This window comes from Palaemon carinicauda, chromosome 6 (genome assembly GCF_036898095.1).
Source record: "Palaemon carinicauda isolate YSFRI2023 chromosome 6, ASM3689809v2, whole genome shotgun sequence".
Taxonomy (NCBI): Eukaryota; Metazoa; Arthropoda; class Malacostraca; order Decapoda; family Palaemonidae; genus Palaemon; species Palaemon carinicauda.
In genome coordinates, this window is record NC_090730.1 from 140538877 (window position 1) to 140564836 (window position 25960).

General features: G+C 49.6%; 1 protein-coding gene across 4 annotated transcripts in view; it reads left to right on the forward strand.

Moving 5' to 3' along the window:
- Positions 1 to 340: 340 nt before the first annotated feature.
- Positions 341 to 25960, forward strand: part of LOC137642679 (YEATS domain-containing protein 2-like) — a 128856-nt gene continuing 103236 nt past the window's right edge. Inside the window, exons 1-2 of one of the 4 annotated variants that reach the window (XM_068375457.1) lie at positions 341 to 381; positions 21798 to 21972. In XM_068375457.1, coding sequence (XP_068231558.1) covers positions 21840 to 21972 — 133 coding nt within the window. In that variant the 5' untranslated portion in view covers positions 341 to 381; positions 21798 to 21839. Of the gene's footprint in view, positions 382 to 421; positions 628 to 21797; positions 21973 to 25960 lie in introns of those variants that run through there. The other 3 variants (XM_068375455.1, XM_068375456.1, XM_068375454.1) reach the window with 3 other exon arrangements.

Here is a 25960-nt window from a genome sequence, read left to right on the forward strand (position 1 = left end):
CATATCTGTTTTGACGCTGATACTGTTCTTAGAATGATTCATCAATGTGTTCTCATCAGTTATTTATTTCCTTATTTCTCTTCCTCACTGGGCTATTTTTCCCTATTGGAGCCCCTTGGGCTTATAGCACCTTGCTTTTCCAACTAGGGTTGTAGCTTGGATAGTAATAATAATAATAATAATAATAATAATAATAATAATAATAATAATAATAATAAAACTTTTGTTGGATAGTCAACAGTAGTGAAGACTGGTTTATGTTTACCTTGCCATCATCGATCAGCTGATATATGTAAACAAACAAAAAGAAAGCGTGAAAAAACATATATACTTTACTCTGACTAAGTTTTAGTTCACATTTTTGTTCACATATTTTACTGGGTAATTTTAATTTATTCATTAAGTAACAATATCATTACACTTTATCAGACGTGTGATGTTCATATAAAAGTATTTTTAAGGAGTTTTGGGTAAATAATAGAGAATTCTTTATATTATTGATGCCTTATTAAGTCACTTTACTGTGTTCGCTGGTGTCGTTAGCGCATAGGGAAGAAACACGTTGTCGGTGGGTAACTAAGTGTTAGTTTGTGTTACAGTGTTACTTTCATGTTTAGATTAATTTTGGTAAGTAAACGTTAAACTAGCAATAGTAAAGTAGTATTTAAGTAAACTCCTAACTAAATAGTTGCACTAATAGAACCATCAGGTCGTCTTTGGCTGGGCTATTCACAATGTTGATATCTGAAGAAATTAGTTTTAATTTAGAGTTAGAGTTTCTTGATTTTTAACATGGGGTGAATTTTATTTTGTAAATGGTAGGCATTTATACGCTCATTAAAGCATTGAATGGTTGAAATTTTCCTAAATCTGCTTATTAGCCTAAATTATGTGAAATCTATTTAGGCGCTTTCAAGAATATTTGTTTACTTTAGGGTAACTTACTCTAATTTTGAAGAATACCTGGACCTTTGACCCCTTAACCTAATTTGATGTTTACCGTTCCGTAACTTTGGTTATACTATGACAAATTATTGGTAATATAATTTTAACCTGTAGGCAAATACATTAACCATACGTGTTGCAATGAGTAGTTTATACAAAGCCTTGGTCATGAGTGTAGTTTTGTCGATAAAGTTTTACTGTATTACAGATTATCATTTCGAACCGAAAATATATGTTTTCCTGTAGTAAATAACGTGATTTGACAGAATTTGACCTTCATTTCAACAGAAAACAAACAGAATAACAAGTTCAACAAATTTCAAGTAGCCAAACTGGTTGTTGTTGTTGCGGTTGAATTGAAGGTGAAAACCGGTTGAATCACGTTATTTACTACAGGAAAACATATATTTTCTGTTAAAATGTTTAAATATAAGGGCTCTTGTTCCGCCCTAGGCTCGCTTCGCTCGCCAGAAAGCAAAACCATCAAGCTCGTTTGTACTGGCAAGCGGTAATGTTGAGCTGCGCACGCTAACATTAGGGTAAATTTGTATTGTATTACAGGGTGTGATTTCGAACAGAAAATATATGTTTTCCTATAGTAAATAACGTGATTTAACCGAATTTGACCTTCATTTCAACCGCAAACAAACAGATTAACCAATTTGGCTAACTTTAAGTTGCCGAATTGGTTGCTGTTATTACGGATGAAATGAAGGTGAAAACCAGTTAAATCACGTTATTTCCTACAGGAAAACATATATTTTCTGTTAAAATGGTTAAATATAATTACTGTTGTCATATATGTTGTGTTAAAATATTTAAATATAAGCACTTGTTCAATGGTGTCACTTCCCTTACGAATGTACTGCGAACGATAACATTAGCCACGTTACCAATGATACACAGTGTTACCAACGTTGACGTATGGTACACAGTTACCAACGGCACGATGACATTACTAACGATAGCAATGCTAGATATTTCCATACGTATTTTAAATAATTTTTCCATATAAGTTTTATTCAATATATAAAAAGTACAAAATGGGCACAGAACCCAACAAACCCACCTAACCTAACCTAGTAGTATGACAGGTCACAAACCTCAGGTATTTACTGAGAACGGTAAAATTCTCCATGTTACGAATGATACACAGAGTTACCAACGGTACGGTGACATTACTAGCGATAGTAATGATAGATATTTCCATACGTATTTTAAATAATTTTTCCATGTAAGTTTTACACAATATATAAAAAGTACAAAAAGGGCACAGAACCTAACAAACCCACCTAACCTAACCTAGGAATTCCCCTGTCACAAAACACATATAATGACTATTGAGGAATGACTTACCTTTATGAAAAAGACGTCGAAACTTGCGGGTCACGGGAGGGTGAGACTGACGGCTTAACTCCTATGACTAGGATGAGGATGGTTGTGGGGCCAATGATTATGTAAAAAGTGGTTTGCAAATAATATTATCTTCCATGGGGGTAGAAGACTTTTTCCCAAAAATGTACCTTTATAAGAGTAACGGTATAACCACAAGGACGTTTCTTTTTGGTTTTAGGTATGTTGGTTTCGGTATTACAATAAAACACGTGAATGACTTTCCTGTAAGATAGAAAGGGAACGGCACTTGGGGCACTGTAAGAGTTGAGGAATTACGTTGTGTTTTTTCAGGAAATTATCAACTTTGGTTGAAGAATCATAAAAATCACCATGGAATTTAGCAAATGCTTTTAGGTACGGAATACTGCAGCCATTACAAGTTTCTATAACTTCCTCCATTGCAAAATACGAAAAAATAAATCTCACTTGAAATGACGGACACCTTACTGTACTAGGACAAAGGTTTCAAGGGAAAATGATTTGGTGGAAGGGGTAAAGGAAGGGGGGTAGGGAAATATCAGTTGACAACCCCCTTGTGTAAACTTTGAATACGTATCGGTTCGTGATTTTTTAAGGGAAAAACTACAGAGTCTAGAGGGTAAACATGAATGAACTAAATAGGGAAACTAGTCCAGAGAAAGTATTTATGTGAAACCGGGGAGTGAAAAGGAAATAACAAAAGAAATAAACCCAATATAGGAAGATAAAATGGAATGTATGATAAATAATATTGAATGGGAATATAAAATGAGAGGATTTCAAAAGGTATACGATAATAAAACGAGTAATTGGAGGGGGAAAAGCTTCTGCGCAGGGGGAGGGATTTTTGCGCAGGTCGAAAACTGGTATGCATGAACGTACGTACGTACGGGTGCTAATGTTAGCATGGAATGCTAACATTTGATCTACATCAGATGTTGACAGCACTAGTTACTGTATTTTTTCATGAAATGATCTTTGCAACGGCGCCTCCAAAGTTTATCCAGATACTGTATACTGTTTTGTATTTTCCTCTGATTATAATACATTCAAGAAGGTAATGTATAGAGAAGAAAAGGCTTGTTTTACGATTATGTATCGTTTCCCCAGTATGATTTCCCCCCCCAAACCCCGAGTTCCCACTGGGGGTCCCCCATTATCGCAGGATATAGATCTGTTTATATTTCTGAAACTATTCATTTGCGACGGGAACGAGTGTCATTTTCGAAGAGAGCGTAATTTTTTCTATAAGAAAAAGTAGTTGTTTTCCTAGGTTACATTGCCCTGTAATACACTACAATAAAACCAACATGAGCAATGTTCCTCTAACATTAGCAATTCTAAATATAATGATTCTTGTTCCGCTAACATTGGCAATGTTACGTTAACATATATATATTTCTGAAACTATTCATTTGTGACAGGAACGAGTGTCATTTTCGAAGAGAGCGGAACTTTATCTAAGGGAAAAAGTAGTTTGTTTGCTAGGTTACATTACTCTGTGATACAGTACAATAATACAGTTTTGTCAATGCAAAGATAATGGGGGGTTATGTATGATAGCGGCCACATGTACGTACGATGATGGCTGACCAAGAGTACGGCAGTGTAAGGGGGGTCGCAGGGGGCGTTAGCACCCTATTAGGTAAGTAGGTGAGGACACGGCTTGTAGGTTAGGTTGGGAGGGGGGGAGTTTATATAGGATACTCTAATTTCTAGCGAAACTTGAATTCGCTATAAGAAATTGACGAGTGCTGGTCAACTTGGTATTTTTTGTCTATATGTTTAATAGGAGCTGGGGTATAATAACTTATATATCGGTCTATTAAAATGTGAAGTATGTTTATCACTCTAAGTCCATTGTTTACATAGAGACTGAAGTAGACTTATTGTGCATGCGTAGTTTCCCATGGTTTTAAGACCTTTCTTTGTATTTACAATGACGTATTTGTCTGGTGGTTTTTTTAAACCAATTTACAGCTTACAAGTACTTCTTCATAAGTTCCCGGGTGTTCTTCTACAACAGCCATTTTCTTTTCCACCTTCCCCTTCAGTCTCAACTTTACCACCATCACATAAATAAACCTCCAAGAGGGAGGTTAAGGGAAGTACATCAATTTATTTGGAAATTTTGTATAATTTTATTTATGTTGGCAATTGATTATCATGAAAATGCTCTTTGTTCCGTAACCGAAATACAAACCACGCTATTTACGTAGGGGTTTACTTTCGGCGTAGCTGAAATGACGAGCCATTAGATTTTAACGGGGGTAGGGGAGGGGTAGCTAGCTACCCCTCCCCCCCCACACACCGGTGAGCTGTCTCACTTCACTTTTGGCTCGGACGATGTACAGACGTGTCTGTCTCGTCCTCGCATTGTTGACAGCCTTAATCTGTTTTTCTTTTTCTTACAGTTGTGTGTTTGAAGTTGGCCTCTACCTTTTCTTCCCATTATGCGGAAGTGCCCTGGACTCCCCGACCGCCCCTGTGGAACATTCATGTCGGCGGTCGATACAGACCCTCACACCCTTTTCCCGCAGTGTCGAGGTCAACGGTGTGAAAGTGATAATGTTTGTATGGAATGTAGGGAGTGGCCTACCTCCCAGTGGGAGAGGTTTGCCCGGCGGCGTAAGAAGAGTTCTAAGCGAGACCGTTCTCCCTCAGGGGCTGCCTTGAGAAAGGAAGGCTCCAAGGACTCTTCTTCTGTTGCCCGAACCTCCTCCGAAGCTCCCACTCGTTCGGTCTCTCGCGAGAGGCCGCCAAGTGGTAGCGTAGGTAATTCTTTTGTTTCCCAATCTCGGGGTTTGGGAGAGGGTGTTGCCTCCCATAGCGAGGCAGCTCCCCCTCCTCCTCCGGGGAGGACATTGTTGATTTTGTTGATGACCAAACTGTGTCTAACAATGATCTTTTCCAGCTTTGGGCTTCCTTGGGGCTCAAGGGCTCGCTCTCCAAGGAAGCCCTGTTTGATCTGATCCAGTTGGGGGCAGCTGTCCAACATTCGCCGGTAATACCAGAGGTAGACCCTTAGGTATTGTCGACGTTATTGTGGCAGAGGCGTCAGATGGATCGGGTCAAACCCCGGCTGCTGCTGTTGCGGATGTTGCTGAAGGCTCAGGTTCCCCCTCCGAACATCCTTCGATGGGAAAGCTGGGTCTAACGGTCTCTCCTGCGGGTGTTCCTCCCCCTTGGGGGAATGCACTGACAGAGACTCCTCTTCGGAGGACCGACGACGGTGATACCCTGCCTCTAGGTCGTCTTCGCTGTAAGGCTCGCCCTCCTCTTCGCCGTCGAGGCCTTCCTTCTCCTTACAAGGGAGTTAAGAGGCGCCTTCTCTTCGGGTCTTCATCTTCGTCGTCCCCTGCAAAGGATTCTTTTCGTCAGGAGCAGGCCGCGGCAGTGACATCATTGGACCTTTCCGCAGATCGTTCGCGATCTCCTGCGCCTGCCAGATCCTCCTTGATCATTCAAGAACCGGTCCCTTCGGGGCAGAAGGGCTTATCCCACAATGTGGGTAAGTCCCTTCCGCGTCAGGTTACACCTGTGCGCCCAACAGTAGCGCGCAAGCACCAGCGCTCTCCTGATTGCCAGCGCCCTCCTGCTCGCCAGCGCTCACCTGCTCGCCAGCGCTCTCCTGCTCGCCAGCGCTCACCTGCTCTCCAGCGCTCTCCTGCTGATGAATCACCTGACTCTTCTCGCCAGCGCTCTCCTGATCGCCAGCGCTCTCTTGCTCGCCAGCGTTCACCTGGTCGCCAGCGCTCTCCTGCTCTCCTGCGGATGAGTCAACAGACTCTTCTCGCCAGCGGTCTCCTGATCGCCAGCGCTCTCCTGATCGTCAGCACTCTCCTGCTCGTCAGCGCTCTCCTGATCTCCTGCGCTCTTCTGTACCTGCTGCGCGCACTGCAGGTCAATAGTCTCCTGAGCACCGTCAATCTCCTGCTCGTCAGCGCACTACTGCGTGTCCAGTTCCTGATGCGTGCCATGCGCACCAACGTTCGTCCACGCGCCCACGACCTTCAGATCTGGGCGCAGGCAAGAACATTGATCCTTTGCCTCGCCAGCGTTCCCCTGCGCGTCGACCACCGCCTGCGCACCACCGTACGTTTTCTCCTGTGCGCACTTCTAAAGTGCATGCGCTCCCACGAGTCGACTCTGAGCCTGCCCACGAGCGTTCGCCCTTGAGCACATCAGCGCCCCAGTTGGCAATTTCTCTCCGCGCTACTGCGCGCCATCCTACGCGTCAGCGATCTCCTACACGCCAGCATTCTCCTATGCGCCCGTGCGATCCTTCGCCTGTGCGCAAACGCTCGCCAACGCGCCCACGCGTCTGTTCGCCACAGGTCACCGACTCGCCCACGCGCTAACTCGCCTGTGCGCAGTCGGTCGCCTACTCGCCCCATGCGTCATCGTTCGCCAACGCGCTTACACTCGCCTATGCTCCACCGATCGCCTACGCGCCATCGTTCTCCTGATTGTCAGCGATCACCCGGGCACTCGCGCGCACCCTCACCTGTGCATCCACTCACACCTTCGCCTGCGCGCCCACGCGCCAACTCGCCTGCGCGCGACCCAGCGGTTTCGCCATTGCGCGAGCGCCAGCGCGGCTCCTAACGCGATTCCCGCCGGGTTTCGCAGCGCGCCCAACCCTGCGAGTTGCCGGGGCCGCGTGCTTCCAGATCATCCTCGCGATCGCCATCTCGTAAGCGCCGAGCACGCGTCCAATAGCAGGAAGATTCATCGGAGAGGTCCAGGCAACATTCTTCTTTCCTTTCTTCGTTTCAGGCATGCCCAGTAGTATCCACTCCTAAGGATCAGGCGATCCCCTTCCCTCCAGCAGGAATCGCTGACTCTGCGTCAGTCAGCCGCCAGCCTTGGTTTAGTTCCCTGATGAAAGCGGTGGTGCAGGCTAAGAAGCCAGCCCTCGCTGATCTGGGACTAAAACCAAAAGCTCCCTCGCCCCTGCTGAAGAGAAGGAGAGGAGTGGATTTCGCGGTAACTTCTCGCAGGGTTAAGCTGGCTCCCAAGAGGTCCGTCGGGAAGGCCCCTTCCCCTTTGCAGGCGTTTTCTCCTTCTCCTGCGGACGAAGCTTTCCCGGCCTCAGGAGAATCCAGCGAGGTGAGGCACTCTCCCACGGCACCAATGGGAGGAACCCCACCTCAAGGAAGAGAAACGTCTCGCGTGGGAGGGACCTTCCAGACCTCTTTGCTAGAGTCCTGTATCCCTCCCAGGAGGGAGCCCAAGGACTCAAAGACAATACCCAAGTCATCTTCGAGGATTCGTCCAGAGCCAACCATTCCCCGGGAGGACGTCCGCGTGTCCCCCCAAGAAGAGCCAATGGGGACAGGAGACTTAGCTGCCAGTCCTCAAGGAGGAGAGCAGCGCGAGTCAGAGCATGCCTTCTGGCAGGTCCTTAATCTAATGAGGCAACTCAATAGTTTTAAGGACCCCGAGACCTTCCCCCGCGAAGGCAAGGATACAGTCCTGGACCAAGTTTATGGTATTCAGAAGCCCCCAAAGGCCAGTGCAGTCCTGCCATGGTCCCAGGGGGTGAAGAGTGCCAGGGACAAGGTCGAGGGCCAGCTTTCCAAGCTCGCCTCCTCCAGCCGTTCTGCTGGGAACAAGCTCCTCCCACCTCCTCGCGTTCAGCAGAGGAGGTACTTCGAGATCATGGAGGAGTCTTGTTTAGCTCTTCCCCTCCACCACTCTGTGGAAGAGCTTACCAAGGGTCTCTCTTTAGAGAAACTCAATGCCCGGCAGGTGACATTCTCAGCGTCGGAGATCCTAAGCCAAGAGAAAGTTGCTAAGTGTGCCATGCAGGCCACTTCGTGGCTGGATGTCTGGCTGGGGTCTCTGGGCATCCTATTGCGCTCTGAGGACTTGTCCAAGGAGAGCAATAGGAAGGGCCTGGAGACCTTCCTCCTCTCGGGCACGCGCTCCATTGAGTTCTTGGCTCACCAGGTCACTAACCTTTGGGCTAACTCGATTCTAAAGCGACGTGATGCGGTGACTGAGAGGTTCCACCTGAAGGTCCCCGCTGTGGATGGCAGCAAGCTCAGACATTCCTCCATCCTTGGAGGAAACCTGTTTGAGCCCAAGGATATAGAACGGACAGCTGAGAGGTGGAGGAAGACGAGTCACGATTCGCTCCTCCAGAAGGCCCTTACATCTCGGCCCTACAAACCTCCAGCTCCTCAACAGCAATAGCAGCCTCGCAAGACACCGAAGCAGGCTCCGGCAGCTAAGACCAAGTTGTCTAAACAGCAGCCCTTTCCTGTCAAAGACAAGAAGGGCGGAAAGTCCTCCAGGGGAGGCAGAAATCCTAGAAGGAGCGGCCGAGGCCGCAAACGCTAGGATTGGCAATCCGCCTGCGTGTCCACCTTTAGGGGGATGCCTGCAAAGTTGCATGCACAGGTGGCAGCAACACGGGGCCAATTCCTGGACGGTCTCTGTGATCGGACAAGGATATCGCGTCCCGTTCATAACATCTCAACCTCCCCTGACAGCGAATCCAGTGTCGTTGAGCTCCTATGCCATGGGATCGGCAAAGGGGCTAGCCCTTCGGGCAGAAGTCGAGACCATGCTCAAGAAGGATGCTCTCCAGGAGGTCGTAGACGGCTCCCCAGGCTTCTTCAGTTGACTCTTTCTTGTAAAGAAGGCGTCTGGAGGCTGGAGACCCGTCATCGACCTCTCAGCCCTGAACAAGTTTGTCAACCAAACTTCGTTCAGCATGGAGACAGCAGGCACGGTCAGACTTGCAGTGAAACGGCAAGACTTCATGTGCACACTGGATCTGAAGGACGTGTACTTCCAGATCCCAATCCATCCGTCTTCCAGGAAGTACCTAAGATTCAGCCTAGACAACAAGATCTACCAGTTCAAGGTGCTGTGTTTCGGTCTCTCCACAGCACCTCAGGTGTTAGAGTGTTCACACTGATATCTTTGTGGGCGCACAGGAACGGCATCCGTCTCCTCCGTTATCTGGACGAGTGGCTGATCCTGGCAGACTCGGAGTCGACCCTTCTTCGATACCGAGACAGGCTTCTGGGAATTTGCCAAGATCTAGGGATCATGGTAAATCTCGAGAAGTCCTCTCTGCTCCCAACACAACGACTGGTATATCTAGGCATGATATTAGACACCAATCTCCACAAAACCTTTCCATCAGACGACAGGATAGCAAGACTGAGGAGGGTTGCTGAGCCTTTCCTCAGTCGAGAAGACCTTCCAGCCCAATCGTGGTTACGTCTCTTAGGTCACCTGGCCTCCTTGGCCCGTCTAGTTCCCAACGGCCGCCTCAGGATGAAATCTCTGCAGTGGCGGCTCAAGTCCCGGTGGAATCAATGCATCGATTCCCCGGACTCTCTGGTCTTGATAGGACCTGCGGAACGGACGGACCTGCGGTGGTGGCTCACCGACGACAACCTTCGAAAGAGAGTGGATCTCCTCGTCCTTCCCCCGGATTTGATGCTGTTTTCGGACGCATCAAAAGAAGGGTGGGGGGCCCATGTTCTGAACCAGAGGGCCTCAGGCCTATGGTCAGAATCAGTAAAGTACCTCCACATCAACCTGCTAGAGATGAAGGCCGTATTTCTGGCCCTTCAACAGTTCCAACAGACCCTGGCGGGCCACTCCGTGGTGGTGATGAGCGACAACACCACAGTAATGGCTTATATCAACAAGCAGGGAGGTACCTTTTCACGACAGCTATCCCATCTTGCAGTAGAGATACTGAGATGGACCGAAGTCCACTCGATACGTCTATCAGCTCGCTTCATTCCAGGCAAAAGGAATGTGCTCGCCGACAGTCTGAGCAGAGCTTCGCAGATAGTGAGTACCGAGTGGTCTTTGGATCTTCAAGTAGCCAACAAACTCCTGACTTTGTGGGGTTCCCCGACAGTGGTCCTGTTCGCGACAGCCTTGAATTTCAAGCTGCCGCTGTACTGCTGCCCAGTCCCGGACCCCAAGGCACTCTGGCAAGATGCCTTCCAACAACGGTGGGACAACATCGACGTGTACGCCTTTCCACCGTTCTGTCTGATGAGAAGGGTGCTCAACAAGACCAGACTATTGGTCAACCTGTCAATGACCTTAATAGCTCCGCTATGGCATAATGCAGAGTGGTTCCCGGACCTTCTGCAGCTCCTGACGGAACTCCCGAGAGAGCTTCCCCCACGACACGAGCTACTCAGACAACCACATGCAACATCTTTCACAAAGCCGTAGCATCGCTTCGGCTTCACGCCTGGAGACTATCCAGCGTCTCCTCACTGAGAGAGGCTTTTCGCAACAAGTTGTGGAAAGGATGTCTCGACACCTGCGAAAGTCATCCGCATTGGTCTATCAGGCGAAGTGGAGAGTCTTCTGTGGTTGGTGTCGTGGGAGGGGTATCTCTCCCCTCGATGCCACTATTCCAGCAATAGCGGACTTTCTCGTGTATTTGCGGGAGGAAATGCGCCTTTCAGTCTCGGCGGTGAAAGGCTATCGCTTAGCCTTAAGCCTAGCCTTCAGGCTGAAAGGAATAGACATTTCCTCCTCGCTGGAACTTTTGTTACTCATACGAAGCCACGAGCTTACCTGCCCTCAGTCGGAAGTGAGACCTCCTCCTTGGAACGTGGTTCGGGTCCACAGGGCTCTGAAGAGACCCCCGTTCGAACCATTACGCCAGGCCTCTGACCAACACCTGACTTGGAAGATGGTATTCCTGCTCGCTCTGGCTTCGGCCAAGCGGGTCAGTAAACTTCATGGTCTCTCATACGACATCGCCCATTCAAGGGGATGGGGGGAGGTAACGTTCAGGTTCGTCCCTGAGTTTGTTGCCAAGACTCAGAACCCTGGAGTGCCGGACCCACGGTTCGACTCCTTCAGGGTTACGAGTCTCCGTTCTGTAACAGATGACCCAAATCATCTGTTACTTTGCCCAGTAATAAGTCTGAGGCATTATCTGAAGAGAACAGCTGCAGTCCGTCCCCGCGTGCAAGCTCTGTTTGTGAGCACGGGAAGGACGAAGAGAAGGGTCACCAAGAATACCATCTCGGCCTGGATTCGACGGACCATTCATCATGCCTTGAATCCAGATCCTCCTCCGTCACGTCGCCCTAGGGCAAATAATGTCGGGCATCGCTACGTCCCTGGCCTTCAGGAGAAACTTCTCTGTGACGCAGGTGTTACAAGCTGGGGTCTGGAAGCGTCAAACGACCTATACAGCCCACTACCTGCAGGATGTGACCCACAGGAGCCTTGATACTTTTTCTATCGGCCCTGTGGTGGCTGCACAACAGCTGGTCTAACCTCAGGCTCCTTAATGGACAAGTAGCAGAAGGTTGAGGGCACTGTTACCTGGTTTTAGTCTGCGTGAATGAAAGAGTATGTCTGGCCCTTACTTCTTTCTTCATCCTCCCCTCTCTTGGGGAATGCAGCATCCTGGGTCTCTGCATAGCTGACCTCAAACCTCTGCAGGTAAACCATGCTTCCCTGTGTTCCTAGTATTAAGAATAATACTGTCGCGTCCCCCATACCCTGACGAGGTGGTATTGGGACGTCCTAGCCTAGAATTCCATCCAAAGAACCTCAGGTCAACTTCCTAGGACGAGTCACACTTCATTTCTCCACACACAACTTATGTAGGCCGCACGTTTCTTGCGTAGCAAGAAACTTGCGAGGTGCAGGGACTCTTTTTCTCGAGTGCTGCTCACTCGGATTCTGAGTCCCTGGGTAAGCCAAAGCCAGTAAGGCTGAGGACTTTCCACCCTGCCTAAGGGTAAGTCACCCTATGTAAATAGCGTGGTTTGTATTTCGGTTACGGAACAAATGAGAAATTCGGAGATAATTTGTATTTTTCCTAACCATACAAACCTTATCTATTTACACCTATTTGCCCACCAGCCGTGTCCCCCAAGACAAGTCTTACCTCTAAGTGAAGTGAGGCAGCTCACCGGTGTGTGTGTGTGGGGGGGGAGGGGGAGGGGTAGCTAGCTACCCCTCCCCTATAGTTTAACCCTCGTTAAAATCTAATGGCTCGTCATTTCAGCTACGCCGAAAGTAAACCCCTATGTAAATAGCTAAGGTTTGTATGGTTAGGAAAAATACAAATTACTGTTTGTTCCGTAACCGAAATACAAACCACGCTATTTACAAAGGGTTATTACTTTTAGCGTAGCTGAAATGGCGAGCCATTAGAATTTAACGAGGGTGTATTACCCCCGCGCTAGTTAGCGGGGGGGTAGGGGAGTGGTAGCTAGCTACCCCTCCTCCCCCTCACACAGGTGAATACTCACTTTCACTTTTGGCTCGGACTGTGACAGACGTCTCTGTCTTGGTCCTCGCTTGGCAGCCATTGTCTGTTTTGTCTTTACTTAATCGCTTACTTTTCTTTTACTCAATATATATGTAAACATGTTTTCATGTTTGTATATATATTTGAGTATAGAAATAAGTAAGTTTCCTTTTCAGATGTGTGTGTGTAGTGTACGATATCTACGTGGAGGCCTCGGCAGTTAGGCCACCACGGCCTAATTTTATGGGTTGCGATCGAGTTTGACTTCGGTCTTTCTCTCTCTCTCTCTCTTGAGGTCGTTCACCCTTTTACTATGTTTTACTACGCCCTTGTAGCTTCCTTCCCGTGTGGGTGGGGTTGCTACGCCGTACATTTTGTCTCAATTAGTTTATGAATCTAATTGTAGTTGTTAATTTTTCAGCTTGTAGAACGATTCCTTTCGGGGTTTTCGTTTTTTCTTTAGTGTTCATTCATTTTTAAATTACATAATTACATAGTTACATAATTATAATTGTTATAATTCTGTTTTGGTTACAGCTCTCCTTCCGCGAGTGTAAGTGGTTGTGAGGGCACGTGCCTGTTGTGTAATTCTTGTTCCTTTTCCTCGGGATTCCTCTTCGGAGCCTTCCCGGGGGAATGAATGTGTACTAATATTATTTGTTTTATTTTTTTACAGTTACCGATCTAGTTCGTTTCTGTAATATAGCAACGGTGTGAGCTGTCTGGTTGAGTCCTGGGGATTCGGCTGTTGCTGCCTCCCCCCTTGTATTGTCGTCAGGGGCGTGTCTCCTTCTACTGGTAGTACTCCCGTGTCGACGGACAGCTCTCCAGTTCATTTTAGAACAGTCAGGAGGCTTGCCTCCTTGGGCGGATAACTTTCCTTCCGAGGGAAGTTTTTTCCTGTCCAGGCTTGAGCTTTTCCTCTTTTGGGGGGTTCTTCTCTTGCCTTTTTTTTTTTTCGTGCGACTATGCTCTTGGTGCTGAGCGGTCGCACCTGCAGTTTCGCTCAAGGGGCTGGGCAACTGCAGGAGCTCCTCTTCGGAGGATTGCCCCTTTTAGGTCACTGGCTGACCAGTCTCTTCCACGAAGTGTTTCTCTTTCGTTCGCGAGAGAGTACACTCATAGAGACTCCTCTTCGGAGGTTTCTTCTGTTGCTGTTGCTGTTGGCCTCCCTCGCCGTAAGGCCCTCCGTCCGCCTCGTCGTAAGGGCCTCTCATCTCCCTATAAGGGTGCTTGAGGCGCCTTTTTGAATCTCCGTTTGCAGCCTACAACTTCTTTTTCTCGATCTTCCGTCTTGGTGCAGATGGACAGCAGTCTAATCTCGTCTTCCGACGGGCAACGGTCTTCCCGACGGACAACGGTCTTCCCGACGGACAGCGGTCTTCCGACGGACATCAGTCTCCCGGCGGACAACGATCCCTTCGGGGCAAAGGGTTGCCCCCACGGGGGTTCTTCCCTTGCGTGTCAGGGTTTCCCTGCGCGCCCTTCTGTTCGTCAGCGCTCTCCTGTTCGTCAGCGCTTTCAAGATGATCTTCCCTGCGGTTCCTGTTACGTGCCCTGTGCGCCCACGTTCGCCCTCGCGATCTAGAACTTCGGTTCAGGTCGGGGACAAGGACTCTTCTTCTTTGCGCAGGCTTCCACGCGTAGCCTTCTGCTCGTCAGCGATCATCAGCTCGTCAGCGATCATCAGCTCGTCAGCGATCATCAGCTCGCCAGCGATCGTCAGCTCGTCAGCGATCATCAGCTCGCCAGCGATCTCCGGATCGCCCACGTGTGTTACAGCTGGCACGCCAACGTTCTCCAACACTTCTGAAGGAACATGGTTCGCCAGCTACTAGCTCAACTGCGGATGCTGATCGCCATCGCGCGACCCTCAACTGCAGATGCTGATCGCCATCGCGCGACCCTCAACTGCGGATGTTGATCGCCATCGCGCGACCCTCAACTGCGGATGCTGATCGCCATCGCGCGACCCTCAACTGCGGATGCTGATCGCCATCGCGCGACCCTCAACTGCGGATGCTGATCGCCATCGCGCGACCCTCAACTGCGGATGCTGATCGCCATCGCGCGACCCTCAACTGCGGATGCTGATCGCCATCGCGCGACCCTCAACTGCGGATGCTGATCGCCATCGCGCGACCCTCAACTGCGGATGCTGATCGCCATCGCGCAACCCTCAACTGCGGATGCTGATCGCACGACCCTGCAGGATCGCCCGCTTACGCATGCTGCTCCTCATCGCACAATCCTGAACGATCGCCCTCCTGCAGATGCTGATCACCATCGCACCCTTTCACGCGATCATGCACCTCACCTGCGCATGCTGCTCGCCATCGCACAACCCTGAACGATTGCCCGCTTACGCATGCTGCTCCTCATCGCACAACCCTGAACGATCGCCCTCTTGCGGATGCTGATCACCATCGCACCCTTTCACGCGATCATTCACCTGCGCATGCTGCTCGCCATCGCACAACCCTGAACGATTGCCCGCTTACGCATGCTGCTCCTCATCGCACCACCCTGAACGATCGCCCTCTTGCGGATGCTGATCACCATCGCACCCTTTCACGCGATCATTCACCTGCGCATGCTGCTCGCCATCGCACAACCCTGCACGATTGCCCGCTTACGCATGCTGCTCCTCATCGCACAACCCTGAACGCTCGCCCTCTTGCGGATGCTGATCACCATCGCACCCTATCACGCGATCATTCACCTACACATGCTGCTCGCCATCGCTTACCGCCAGCGATCTTCTTCACCTACGCGGCAGCACGATCCCTCGCCGTCACGCCCATTCGCCTGCGCGCCCGCGCGATCGCTCGCCTGCGCGCCCGCGCGATCGCTCGCCTGCGCGCCCGCGCGATCGCTCGCCTGCGCGCCCGCGCGATCGCTCGCCTGCGCGCCCGCGCGATCGCTCGCCTGCGCGCCCGCGCGATCGCTCGCCTGCGCGCGCCGCGCGATCGCTCGCCTGCGCGCCCTCGCGACCGCTCGCCTGCGCGCCCGCGCGACCACTCGCCTGTGCGCCCGCGCGACCATTCGCCTTTGCGCGACCGTCCGCCCTCGCGCGACCATAGTTAGCGGCGAATTCCACAGCCGGTGGTAGCAGCAGGGACGCGTGCTCCTAGGCGGCACTCGGGATCACCTCCATCCAAGCACAGGTTGGTAGTGCAGGACGAAGACAGGTCAGTACAGCATTCTTCCCACCTTCTTTTCAGGCAGGAACCGTCGTGTCCTCTCCAAAGGATCGCCCGATCCCTTTCACCTTAGCGAGGATTTCGGACTCTGTGTCCTTGGAGCAGCAGACATGGTTTGATCCGCTGGCACGGGCGTTAATGAGGGTTATGAAACCAGCACTCACCGGCCAGGGTAACAAACCAGCGGCTGTCTCTCCTACGCTGAAGAGAAAGAGAGGAGTGGACTTCGTGGTGACTTCCCCCAGGGCGAAGTTGGTTCCCAAGAGGTCGGTCTCGAGGGTCCCCTCTCCTGCACGAGTACTCTCTCCTTCTCCCGCCCTGGAAGGATTTTTGGCGGGGGGGCTTTCCGTTGAAGATTTCTCCATCGGACAAGGGGTGACTGCTTACCTCTTCCTCTGGGAGCTTACCAGGTTCTTTCCCTCCTCGGTTACGGCCCGAGGTTTGGTTCAAGGAAGCTACAGGAAGATCAAGGGTACTTTCCTCCTCTCGAGCTCAGGCACCTTGGCCTTTCGTCGTTAAGTATCTACTTGCGGACAAGCTCGATGTTGTACCATCTGGACGCACTGACTGAAGGCTTCCTTCGGGTGTCTCATCTGTGGAGGTCAACGACCTCAGACACCCTTCCATCCTTGAGAAGAGTTTTGTCTTTGCCCAAGGACAGAGACTTAAACATCTGCTGTGCGGAGTAAATCGACTTCCGGTTTCACTCCTCCAAGGCGCTTTCTTCCAGACTCTGCAGGGCTCCAGCTCCCTTTTCTTTCAACCACGTCGGCCTAAGTTATCGGCTACGACAACTGGGACAAGGTGTCCAATTGCAGTTTCCTCCTGTCAGGAACAGATGGCACGGGAGACTCCCCCGGGGGGGCATAGTCCTAAAAGGAGTTCACGAACTCTAGGATTGCAGGTTTTTTCGCTGGGAGGATGCTTAAGGTTACTCATCCGAATGACAGCTTCCCGATGCCCATTCCCGCACAATCTCTGTGAGTAGCCAAGGATATCGCGCCTGCCGTCTCTGTCAGCGAATTCAGTGTCTCTGAACCTCTATGCCATAGCATCAGCAGAGTTGCCCGGTTGGGCAGAATGATCCATACCTTAGGCGAAGGTCTTCCTTAGGATCATCGACGGCTTCACCCCCGGCCCCCTCAGTCGATCCTTTCTTGTAAGGAAGGATCTGAGAGGGGATGTCCATAGTCGACCTCTCAGCCCTGATCAAGTTTGTCGAACAAACTTCGGCCAGCGTAGACCAGCAGAATCGATCAGACTGGTAACGAGGCGACAGGACTCCTTTAACCCTGGATCGGAAGGACGGGTACTTTCAGTTTCCATTCCATCCATCTTCCAGGGTGCTCGTCGAATTCAGCCTAAACTGCAAGTATTCCTGCTTATGATGCAGTGTGGCTATCCCGCCGTGGCATAGCAGGTTTGTTTCCCCAGAGAACTCTCCCTGCCTTCCTCTTGGCCGCTCAGGTGCAGACTTCCGCCTCCTCTGCTGTTTGGAGGGCTGGTCAACTCCGGTAGGCTCGGGTTTCGACCTTCTTCAGCGCCGGGAAAAGCTTCCGAATGCTGACCATGAGTGTGGGCTCATGGTATTTTGCTTGGAGCCTTCTCTTCCTCTGCCTCAACATCTGGAGTATCTGGCCATGATATTGAGTCAACCGCCTTACCACGTTGGAAACCCCGCTTCTCGTCCGTCCAGCGAGGTTAAGCAACGTCGGTACTTGGATGGGTGACCACCTGGGGACGCCAGATTCTGTTACCACATCCTCCGAGCCTTCCTTTCGGTTGACCGTGGCAAGACTGAGGAGAGTCGCAGTACCTGTTCTCAGTCAAGCAGAGTTTTCAGCCCTACCTTGGAACGTTTCCTAGTTCTTCTTTCCTCATTGACCCGTTTATAGTCCGAACGGTCGCCTCAGGATAAGTTCCATGTGGGGCGATCCAAGTTCCGGTGGCTTCAGGCAATGTTTAACCGGACTCCCTGGCCCTATGGGACCAGCGGAACTATTAAACCTGCAATGGGTGTTGACCTATGGAGCCTCTTGATGGTAGTGGATATTCTCGTCCTTTCCCCACATTCTTGATGCGGTTCTCGGACTCGTCAAAGGAAAGGGGGGGGGCATGTTCCGGTCCAGGCCTATGGTCAAGACCTGAAGGATACCTCTCCATCATTCAGGCAGGCTTAAGGGCCTTAGTCTGGCCCCTCTTCAGATCCTACCGCTCCTGCCAAGTCGCCCCGTTGCGTGTCGACTTCATGCTAACCAGCAGGGGACGCATTTTCACACCTTCACATCTTGCAGTAGAGATACCGGGATGATTGAGATTCTCTCAATTCCACCATCGGCTCTCTCATTCCAGGCAGGGGAATGTTTCTCTCAGACTATCCGAGCAGAGCCTCATAGAGAGAGTGTACCTAGGGGTCTTTGACCTTGGGTAACCAGCAAGTGCTGGTCTGGGGGACCTGATCGCGACAGCTTGGAACCTCAAGCTTCCGCTAGTTTTCCCCCCAGTCTCAGACCCCGAGACTCTGGCAAGATGCATTCCGGTGATGGTGGGACAACTTCGACGCCTGCGTCTTCCCTCCTTTTTGTCTGCGGACAATGGGTCTCAACAAAACCAGGTTGTCTGTCAACCTTTCAATAGGAGAGCTCCACTGGGACTATGCGCAGAACGGTTTCTGGACCCTCTGCTTCCCCTGACGGAACTCCCGGGAGAGCTTCTCCCACGGCGCAGACTACTCAAGCAACCACACTGCGACATCTCTCCCGAACCGGGGCGTCGCTTCGGCTTCATGCCTGGAGACACTACGCTTCCTCCTCTAGAAGAGACAACCCGCTACAGTCGCGGTACGGAGGTCGCGTCATCTGCGATAGTCATCCACAGGGGTCTCCCAGGCAAAGTGAAGAGTCTAAGGTGGTTGGTGCCGTGGGAGATATACCTCTTCCCGTGAGGCCTCTTCTCCAGCAATAACGGTCTTATTGCCTTTCGGCGGGAGGAAACTCCTTTCCGCTCTTGGCAATGAAGCCTGTCGCTCAGCCTTTCCCTGACCTTCAGGCTTAAAGGAATAACTTTTTCCTGCCCGCTGGATCTATCCTCGCTCATGCGAAGCTACGATCGTCCCTGCCCTAGTCGGAGGAAGACCTCCAACTTGGAGCATGGCTCGGACTTTTAGTCCTTTAAGAGATCTTCTCAAGACCCTTTTACGACAGGCCTCGGATTGTATTCCGCCCTGGGTCTTCTGCTCACTCTGGCCACGGCCAGTGTGTAAGCAATCTTCTTGGTCTCTTACTACTCCCCCCCTTTCTAAGGAAGAGGGGAAGGCAACATTCAGGCTCGCTCCTGAGTTGTTGGCTAGACTCAGAATCTGAGGGTCCCGACCCTTCGGTCCGATTCATTCAAGATTTTGAGTCTCCATTCTGTGTCTGATGTCCCAAGACCTTCTCTTTCTTGCCAGTACAGGAATCGAGAGGTTAGCGCTGGGAACAGCTGCAGTTTGGCCTCAGTTGCAGCCGATTTGGGAACACAAGGAGGACATGGGGGGAGAGTCACCAGTATACCTCTTCAGCCCGGACTCAAGGACATTCATCTCGACCTGTCTTCAGACCCTCCCCCGTCACGTCGCCCTACAGCACGATGTTGGATACATCGCAACGTCCCTCGCCTTCGAGTAATACTACTCTGTGACGCAGGTGCTACAAGCTGGAGTCTGGAAGCGTCTGATGACCTTCGCAGCCCGCTTCCTGCAGGGCGTGACCCACAGGAGTCTCGATACGTTTTCTATCGCTCTGTGGTGGCTACACAACAGCTGGTCTAACCTCAGGCTCCTTTTTGGACAGGTAGCAGAAGGTTGAGGGCATTGTTATCAGGTTTTAGTCTGCATGAACGAAAGAAGTATGTCTGGCCCTTACTTCTTTCTTCATCATCCCCTCTACGGGGAAGCAGCATCCTGGTCTCTGCATAGCTGACCTCGAACCTCTGCAGGTAAACCATGCTTCCTTGTGTTCCGAGTATTGAGTCAATACTGTCGCGTCCCCCATACCCTGACGAGGTGGTATTGGGAACGTCCTAACCCAGAGTTCCTTCTGGAACTCCAGGTCAACTGCCTAAGACGGGTCACACTTCTTCCTTCACACACAAGCTTACGTAGGCCACATGGTTCCTTGCGGTGCAAGGAACTTGTGAGGTGCAGGGACTCCTTTTCTCGAGTGCGACTCACTCGGATTCTGAGTCCCCGGGTAAAGCCAAAGCCAGTATGGCTGGGGACTTTCCACCCTTCCTAAGGGATAAGTCACCCTTTGTAAATAGCGTGGTTTGTATTTCGGTTACGGAACAAATGACAAATTCGAAGATAATTTGTATTTTTCCTAACCATACAAACCTTAGCTATTTACACATATTTGCCCGCCAGCCCTGTCCCCCAAGACAAGTCCTACCTCTAAGTGAAAGTGAGTATTCACCTGTGTGTGAGGGGGAGGAGGGGTGGCTAGCTACCACTCCCCTACCCCCCCGCTAACTAGCGCGGGGGTAATACACCCTCGTTAAATTCTAATGGCTCGCCATTTCAGCTACGCTAAAAGTAATAACCCTTTGTAAATAGCTAAGGTTTGTATGGTTAGGAAAAATACAAATTATCTTCGAATTTGTCATATCTCCGAATTTGTCATGTTCAGTGTAAAGTTATTGGGTGCTACTTTAGCGTGAGGTCTACCGCCATATGTAGTCTACGCTCAAGCCTATTTTTCCCACAGACATGTAATTCTGAGATGCCTGAGGTCTATTATGGCCAGGTTGTGGTACGTTACATGATTCGATATCCCGCTTTTGAGTGTTGCCACCCTCTAGTATTATTAGGGCCTGAAGAAAATACCCATTGTTCTTTCTAGCTCTGTGATTCTTCTGAAAGTGGAGGCACCTTAGATCAGTGTGAGCCTTTGCCATCTTGAAGAAAAATTTGTAAATCTAGCCCTGTCAGTGTTTGTCCAGGTCATATGTCGGTATACTGTACAGAAACCAAAGAAGATGTCAAAAAGTTTCGGACCACCTTCACCTCAGTACTTTTAGAATGCTGCTCACTGACTCTTGGATTTGCTTCCTTGGGCCTTTGGCAGCTGGTCAGTAGTTTTGTACCTATCGGTTCCTGTTCGGAACAAGTATGCATCTTGTCTAAGGAAACCCTTTTGGCATAAGCCTCAAGGAAAGGTGAAAGTACTCGCCCTTCTGCTCTTTTTTGATTGCCTCTTGAGGATATGAAGTAGCCGTAACTATTATGTGCTAGTTGGATGACTGTTGCCTGTCTATTATGCTAAGGAGAGCCTTTGTTGAAGACTATACTCTGCTAAGCAACTCCTTTATCCTCTTTACAAGGGGGAAGAGGGGTTGTTGGCTTCCATTTACTTCAGACTTGATGTCTGGTTCAGCATTTCTGACATTATATCCCTCATATAGAGATAGGTGTTCTGTAACATAGTACTGTACAAGCTTCCTTTCAAGCCAATACTGGCCGAGTCCTTAACAGCTTCTACATCCCTATTAGGATTAGTAGTTAGGAAGTTGTTGGAGTCACCTTCTTCGCTCTTATACATGACCAGGAAGGATTATATGTCCAGCGGAAAAAGAGAACCCTCCACTTTGGTTATACAGGTCTGCTTCCCAGCTTGGATGAGTCTTATTTAAAGGATGATGGTTTGCATATGTATAGGAACAAAACACAAATTTTAAAGTAATTTATGTATTTCTTAACTATACAAACGTGAGTTTTTGAAGTTACAATTCCCACCTCAACCACACTGCTCATTCCTTGAGCCAAAGGTCAAAAGTGATGTGATAGTTAGGCAGGCAGGTGGCTTCCCCTCACCCAACTTATTAATGATTCAGTGCTGTTCCAGTTCACACTGAAGACTTACATGTGCTTTACTCCATATTAAAAGGACCTAGGTTTAAATAGTTAGGGAAAAAAAATTTGATGTTTACATTATTTTTTATTATTTGCTAATTTTTTGTCTTGGTTTCAGAATTTTTGAATGTGTTTGATAAGACTTACATAACCTCAAAAGATGGAGGAAGACTCGGAAGATGAGCTTCGGGAGGATACCCGAAATCAGTGTTGCAAAAGAATGTTAAGCACAGAAGATCCTGATTACACTCGACCACCAGAGCCGAAAAGAATGAAGGAAATGGAAGAAAGAGGTATATACCCATTAATTATTTTTTATCAAAATATCTCCAGTTTTTTGCTCTTATCGTAAATTTGCTTTTATTTCTATTGAAATTGATTTCAATATTGATATTACAAGCTTACACCGGTTTTTATACATTGAACAGTACAGTACAGGGTTTTTACATTACATATTTGTAACCCACATACAGTTATGGCAATCGAAGTGTTGAGTTACAGAACTATTCTTTATAAGTTAAAATATTTTAGTTGTTTAGATTAAAGGTTTGTTTCTACACGGATACAAACCTGAGTCCTTTGATAGACATGACTTCATCAAAGCTGGCATGCCCATTGAAATTTTAAGTTGGCAAGATTACTAGCACTTATGACTTCGGCTGCAAACAGTACCCATGTACTCTTGCTGTCTGTCAAATTTGGCTATTTTGATTTTATATTTTTTCTTTCCAGAGCAAATAGATAATTGTATAAAAATGCAGTTGTGTCCTGGTAAACCTGGATAAATTATAAAAATGTACAGTTCAAGGATATGCTGTTGTTTTTGGGTAAAGCAGCAAGAAGTATGGTAGGTTTTTGTGCAAACCGGCCATTAATAATTTTAGTGCCCTGTGGGGAAAGGCATAACTGTTCGCAGTCATCCCCTGATCCCATAGAAGTTGACCTTCCTTGGGCATCACTAGTAAAGGAATATGTGTGAATAAGCAAACTGTATGTCTTTTCCAAGAAATGAAATCCAGTTAGTGTTTGGTCAAAGGTTTCATCGCCTTTATTACTGTTGGCAGTGTTTCGGGAACAAACTGAGTTTTTCAATATTAAACTTACCCGATAATCATGTAGCTGTCAACTCCGTTGCCCGACAGAATTCTATGGAGGGATACGCCAGCTATCACAATACTAGAAGGGGGTGTACTTACCAGCGCCACCTGTGGCCAGGTACTATAGTACTTCTTGTTGACACCTCCTCAATTTTTCCTCTGTCGTGCTTCCGGCAAGACGTTCTGGGATACGCTTATGTTCTTGGAGTATTTTCACGGCTTTTGGTGAAGTATTTCTCTTTGATTTCGGCTGTCGCTTTACTGGAAACCTTCTTATATTAGCTTAGATAGCTTTTATATAGTCCTGATTAACGGTTAACGATCTTTTGCTTGATTTTGAAACCCCACTTGGCTAACTCTTTGGATTCAAGATGTCTGACATTTCACAAGCCCCCTCCCATAGGCGATGTAGGTCTTGTAATAGGCGTATTCCGAAGGCCTCGGTAGATCCTCACACCGCTTGTTCTGACTGTAGGGATAGGCCCTGTCAGTTAGAAAATCGATGTGAGGAATGCGCCGGACTTTCGGAACTTGATTTTGTCCGTCTTTTGAAGTATTCAACTAAGTTAGAGAGAGGCAGAGTTAGGAGGAGTTCTTCTCACTCTTCACTTTTTTCCTCACCTCATGATCCCCTACCTTTTCCTACCCCTGTAGTGGCTACCCCCGAACCTACTATTTGCCCTCAGCCTGATATGTCTGTTGTTTTGCGTGCTATTCAGGCCTTAGGCGATAAAGTAGAGTCAGTGGTTAGCGATCATAAGTCTCTTATGGCCGAAGTCAAGGAACTTAAGGTCAAGAGTGCAGTGGGTGGTATTAGTGCCAGTGCTGTGACGAGTGCTAGTGTCAGTGCAGTGCCAAGTGCTAGTGTCAGTGTCAGTGTGGTGCGTGAGGATACTTCTGTGCGTGCCAGTCGTCCTCCCAGTCCGGGACCTCTTGCAAGCTCCCAAGCCCAGGGGAGAAGCAATGTCGAAGGGCATAAGGGTTCGGCAGGCCTTGATCGGCGCACAGAAGTATCCTCGGTGGTTGCGGGCGTGTCTTCCAGAGACCGTCACTCCCACCTGCAGACGATTGAGCCCGTCTTTTACTCGTCCGCTGATCAATTGTCAGGGAAGAAACGCTGGACTCAGGTCTCTAGACCTCTCAAACGCAGAGTCCAGTCCGCGAGTGCTCAACCGGGCTGCAGTCATTGGCTCAGCTCTGACTCGCCGCAGTCATCAGTCGACTGCACTCCGCCCAAGAGGAGTAAAGTTCTGCCACAACAGATCTCTGAGCAGACCGTAGTGTCTGCCGACCCCAAGTTGGCTCTACTGCAGTCCATGCAGTCACAACTTTCGGTCTTGATGCGTGAGTGTCGGGCTGAGAAGGTTGCGCCTCCGCCTCCGCCTGCACTCGCTCCGCCTGCGCTCGCTCCGCCTGACCACAGTACCGCATGCCAGGCGTACGATGTTGAGCCACGTTCTGAGTTTACTGTTCCCAGTGGTGCACAGCTCCCTCCGCCTTCCTTAAGGCAACCTCAGCAATGGGATCAGGAGGTTTATACCTCTCTTCCTCCGCTCCCACTCGCTGCTCCACCAGTGATGCAACACTCGGTTGAGGTACAACAACCTCTCCCATCCATGAGTCAGTCTCCTCAGCTCTCGCTGCAGCGAGCTCAACCCTCCTCAAGGCAAGCACCACAACACCTTAGCCTTGCGCCTCAGGAGCCTCAACTCGCGAGACATTTACTACGTTCTGCGCAGCCTCTACCTCATCGCTCTCCGCTCACACCGCAGGAACAGGAACTTGCTACTCCGCTTCCGCCAACCACTCAGCAAGCGCAACCCTTGAGTTCAGCCACTCATGCCAGGAGTCAGCCTCCTCCACCCATGCGCCTACCTTCTGCTTCTTCTTTTGTTCAGCCTTTGCAGTCTGAGCCTCAGGTGTTCCCTCAACAGAGTCTTGAAGAGGAAACCACTAATATTGTTGTTCCAGCTCGTACTGACTCTGCTGTTCAGCATACCTTTCCGATCTCTTCGCTACACTCTGGTGATGAGGCGTCTGATGATGAGGCGGCACACCTGGATCCCTCATCAGACGTGGATGAATCCAAGTCTTCTCCGCCTTCTATTGACTTTCGTAAGGTCTTGGCTCTGTTTAGGGAGGTATACCCAGACCACTTTGTCTCTGCTATTCCCCGCTCTCCACCATCTGAGTTTTCGCTGGGCATGCAGCCAGCTAAGTCTACCTATACTAAGCTAGTCCTAGCAAGGTCCTCTAAGAGAGCGTTAAGGATCTTAGGGGAGTGGTTGCAGACTAAGCAACACCTTGGCAAGACTTCGTTCATGTTTCCTCCGACTAAGCTCACTTCTAAAGCGGGCGTTTGGTATGCCACAGGAGAGGAACCAGGCTTGGGGGTACCTGCCTCTGCCCAGGCTGACTTCTCAAGTCTGGTAGACTCGCCTCGTAGAACTGCAATGAGGCGCTCTAAGGTTTGCTGGACCTTCTCAGACCTTGATCACTTCCTGAAGGGTGTTTTTAGAGCATTTGAGATGTTCAACTTCCTAGACTGGTGCCTGGGGGCCCTCAGCAAGAAGACCTCCCCTGCGGACAAGGATTCTGCCATGCTATTAATGTCCTGCATGGATAAGGCCATTAGAGATGGATCTGGCGAGCTTGCGTCGATGTTTGTATCAGGGGTTCTTAAGAAAAGGGAACAGCTTTGTACCTTCCTTTCCTCCAGCATTACACCTTGTCAAAGGTACCAACTCCTTTTCGCTCCGCTCTCGAAGTTCCTCTTCCCCGAAGAGCTGGTTAAGGACTTGTCTGCTGCACTGATACAAAAGGACACACATGATCTTGTAGCCTCATCGGCTCGTAAGACTAAGGTTGCTACCTCAGTCCCCAGGACTTATCGCACCCCAGTGGCTGATACTCCTGCTACGAGGTTCATACCGCCCTTTCGTGGTAGAGCCCCCAGCCGAGGAAGCTCCCGTCCAGACTCTTCCAGGAGCAAGTCTAGGAAAGGTTTCAAGGCCTCTAAAGGAAAAAACTGACTCTCCGCATCTCCAGACAGCAGTAGGAGCCAGACTCAAGAGCTTCTGGCAAGCCTGGGAAAAGAGAGGTGCAGACGCCCAGTCTGTCAGTTGGCTGAGGGAGGGTTACAGGATTCCATTCTGCCTCAAACCCCCTCTGACCACATCTCCCA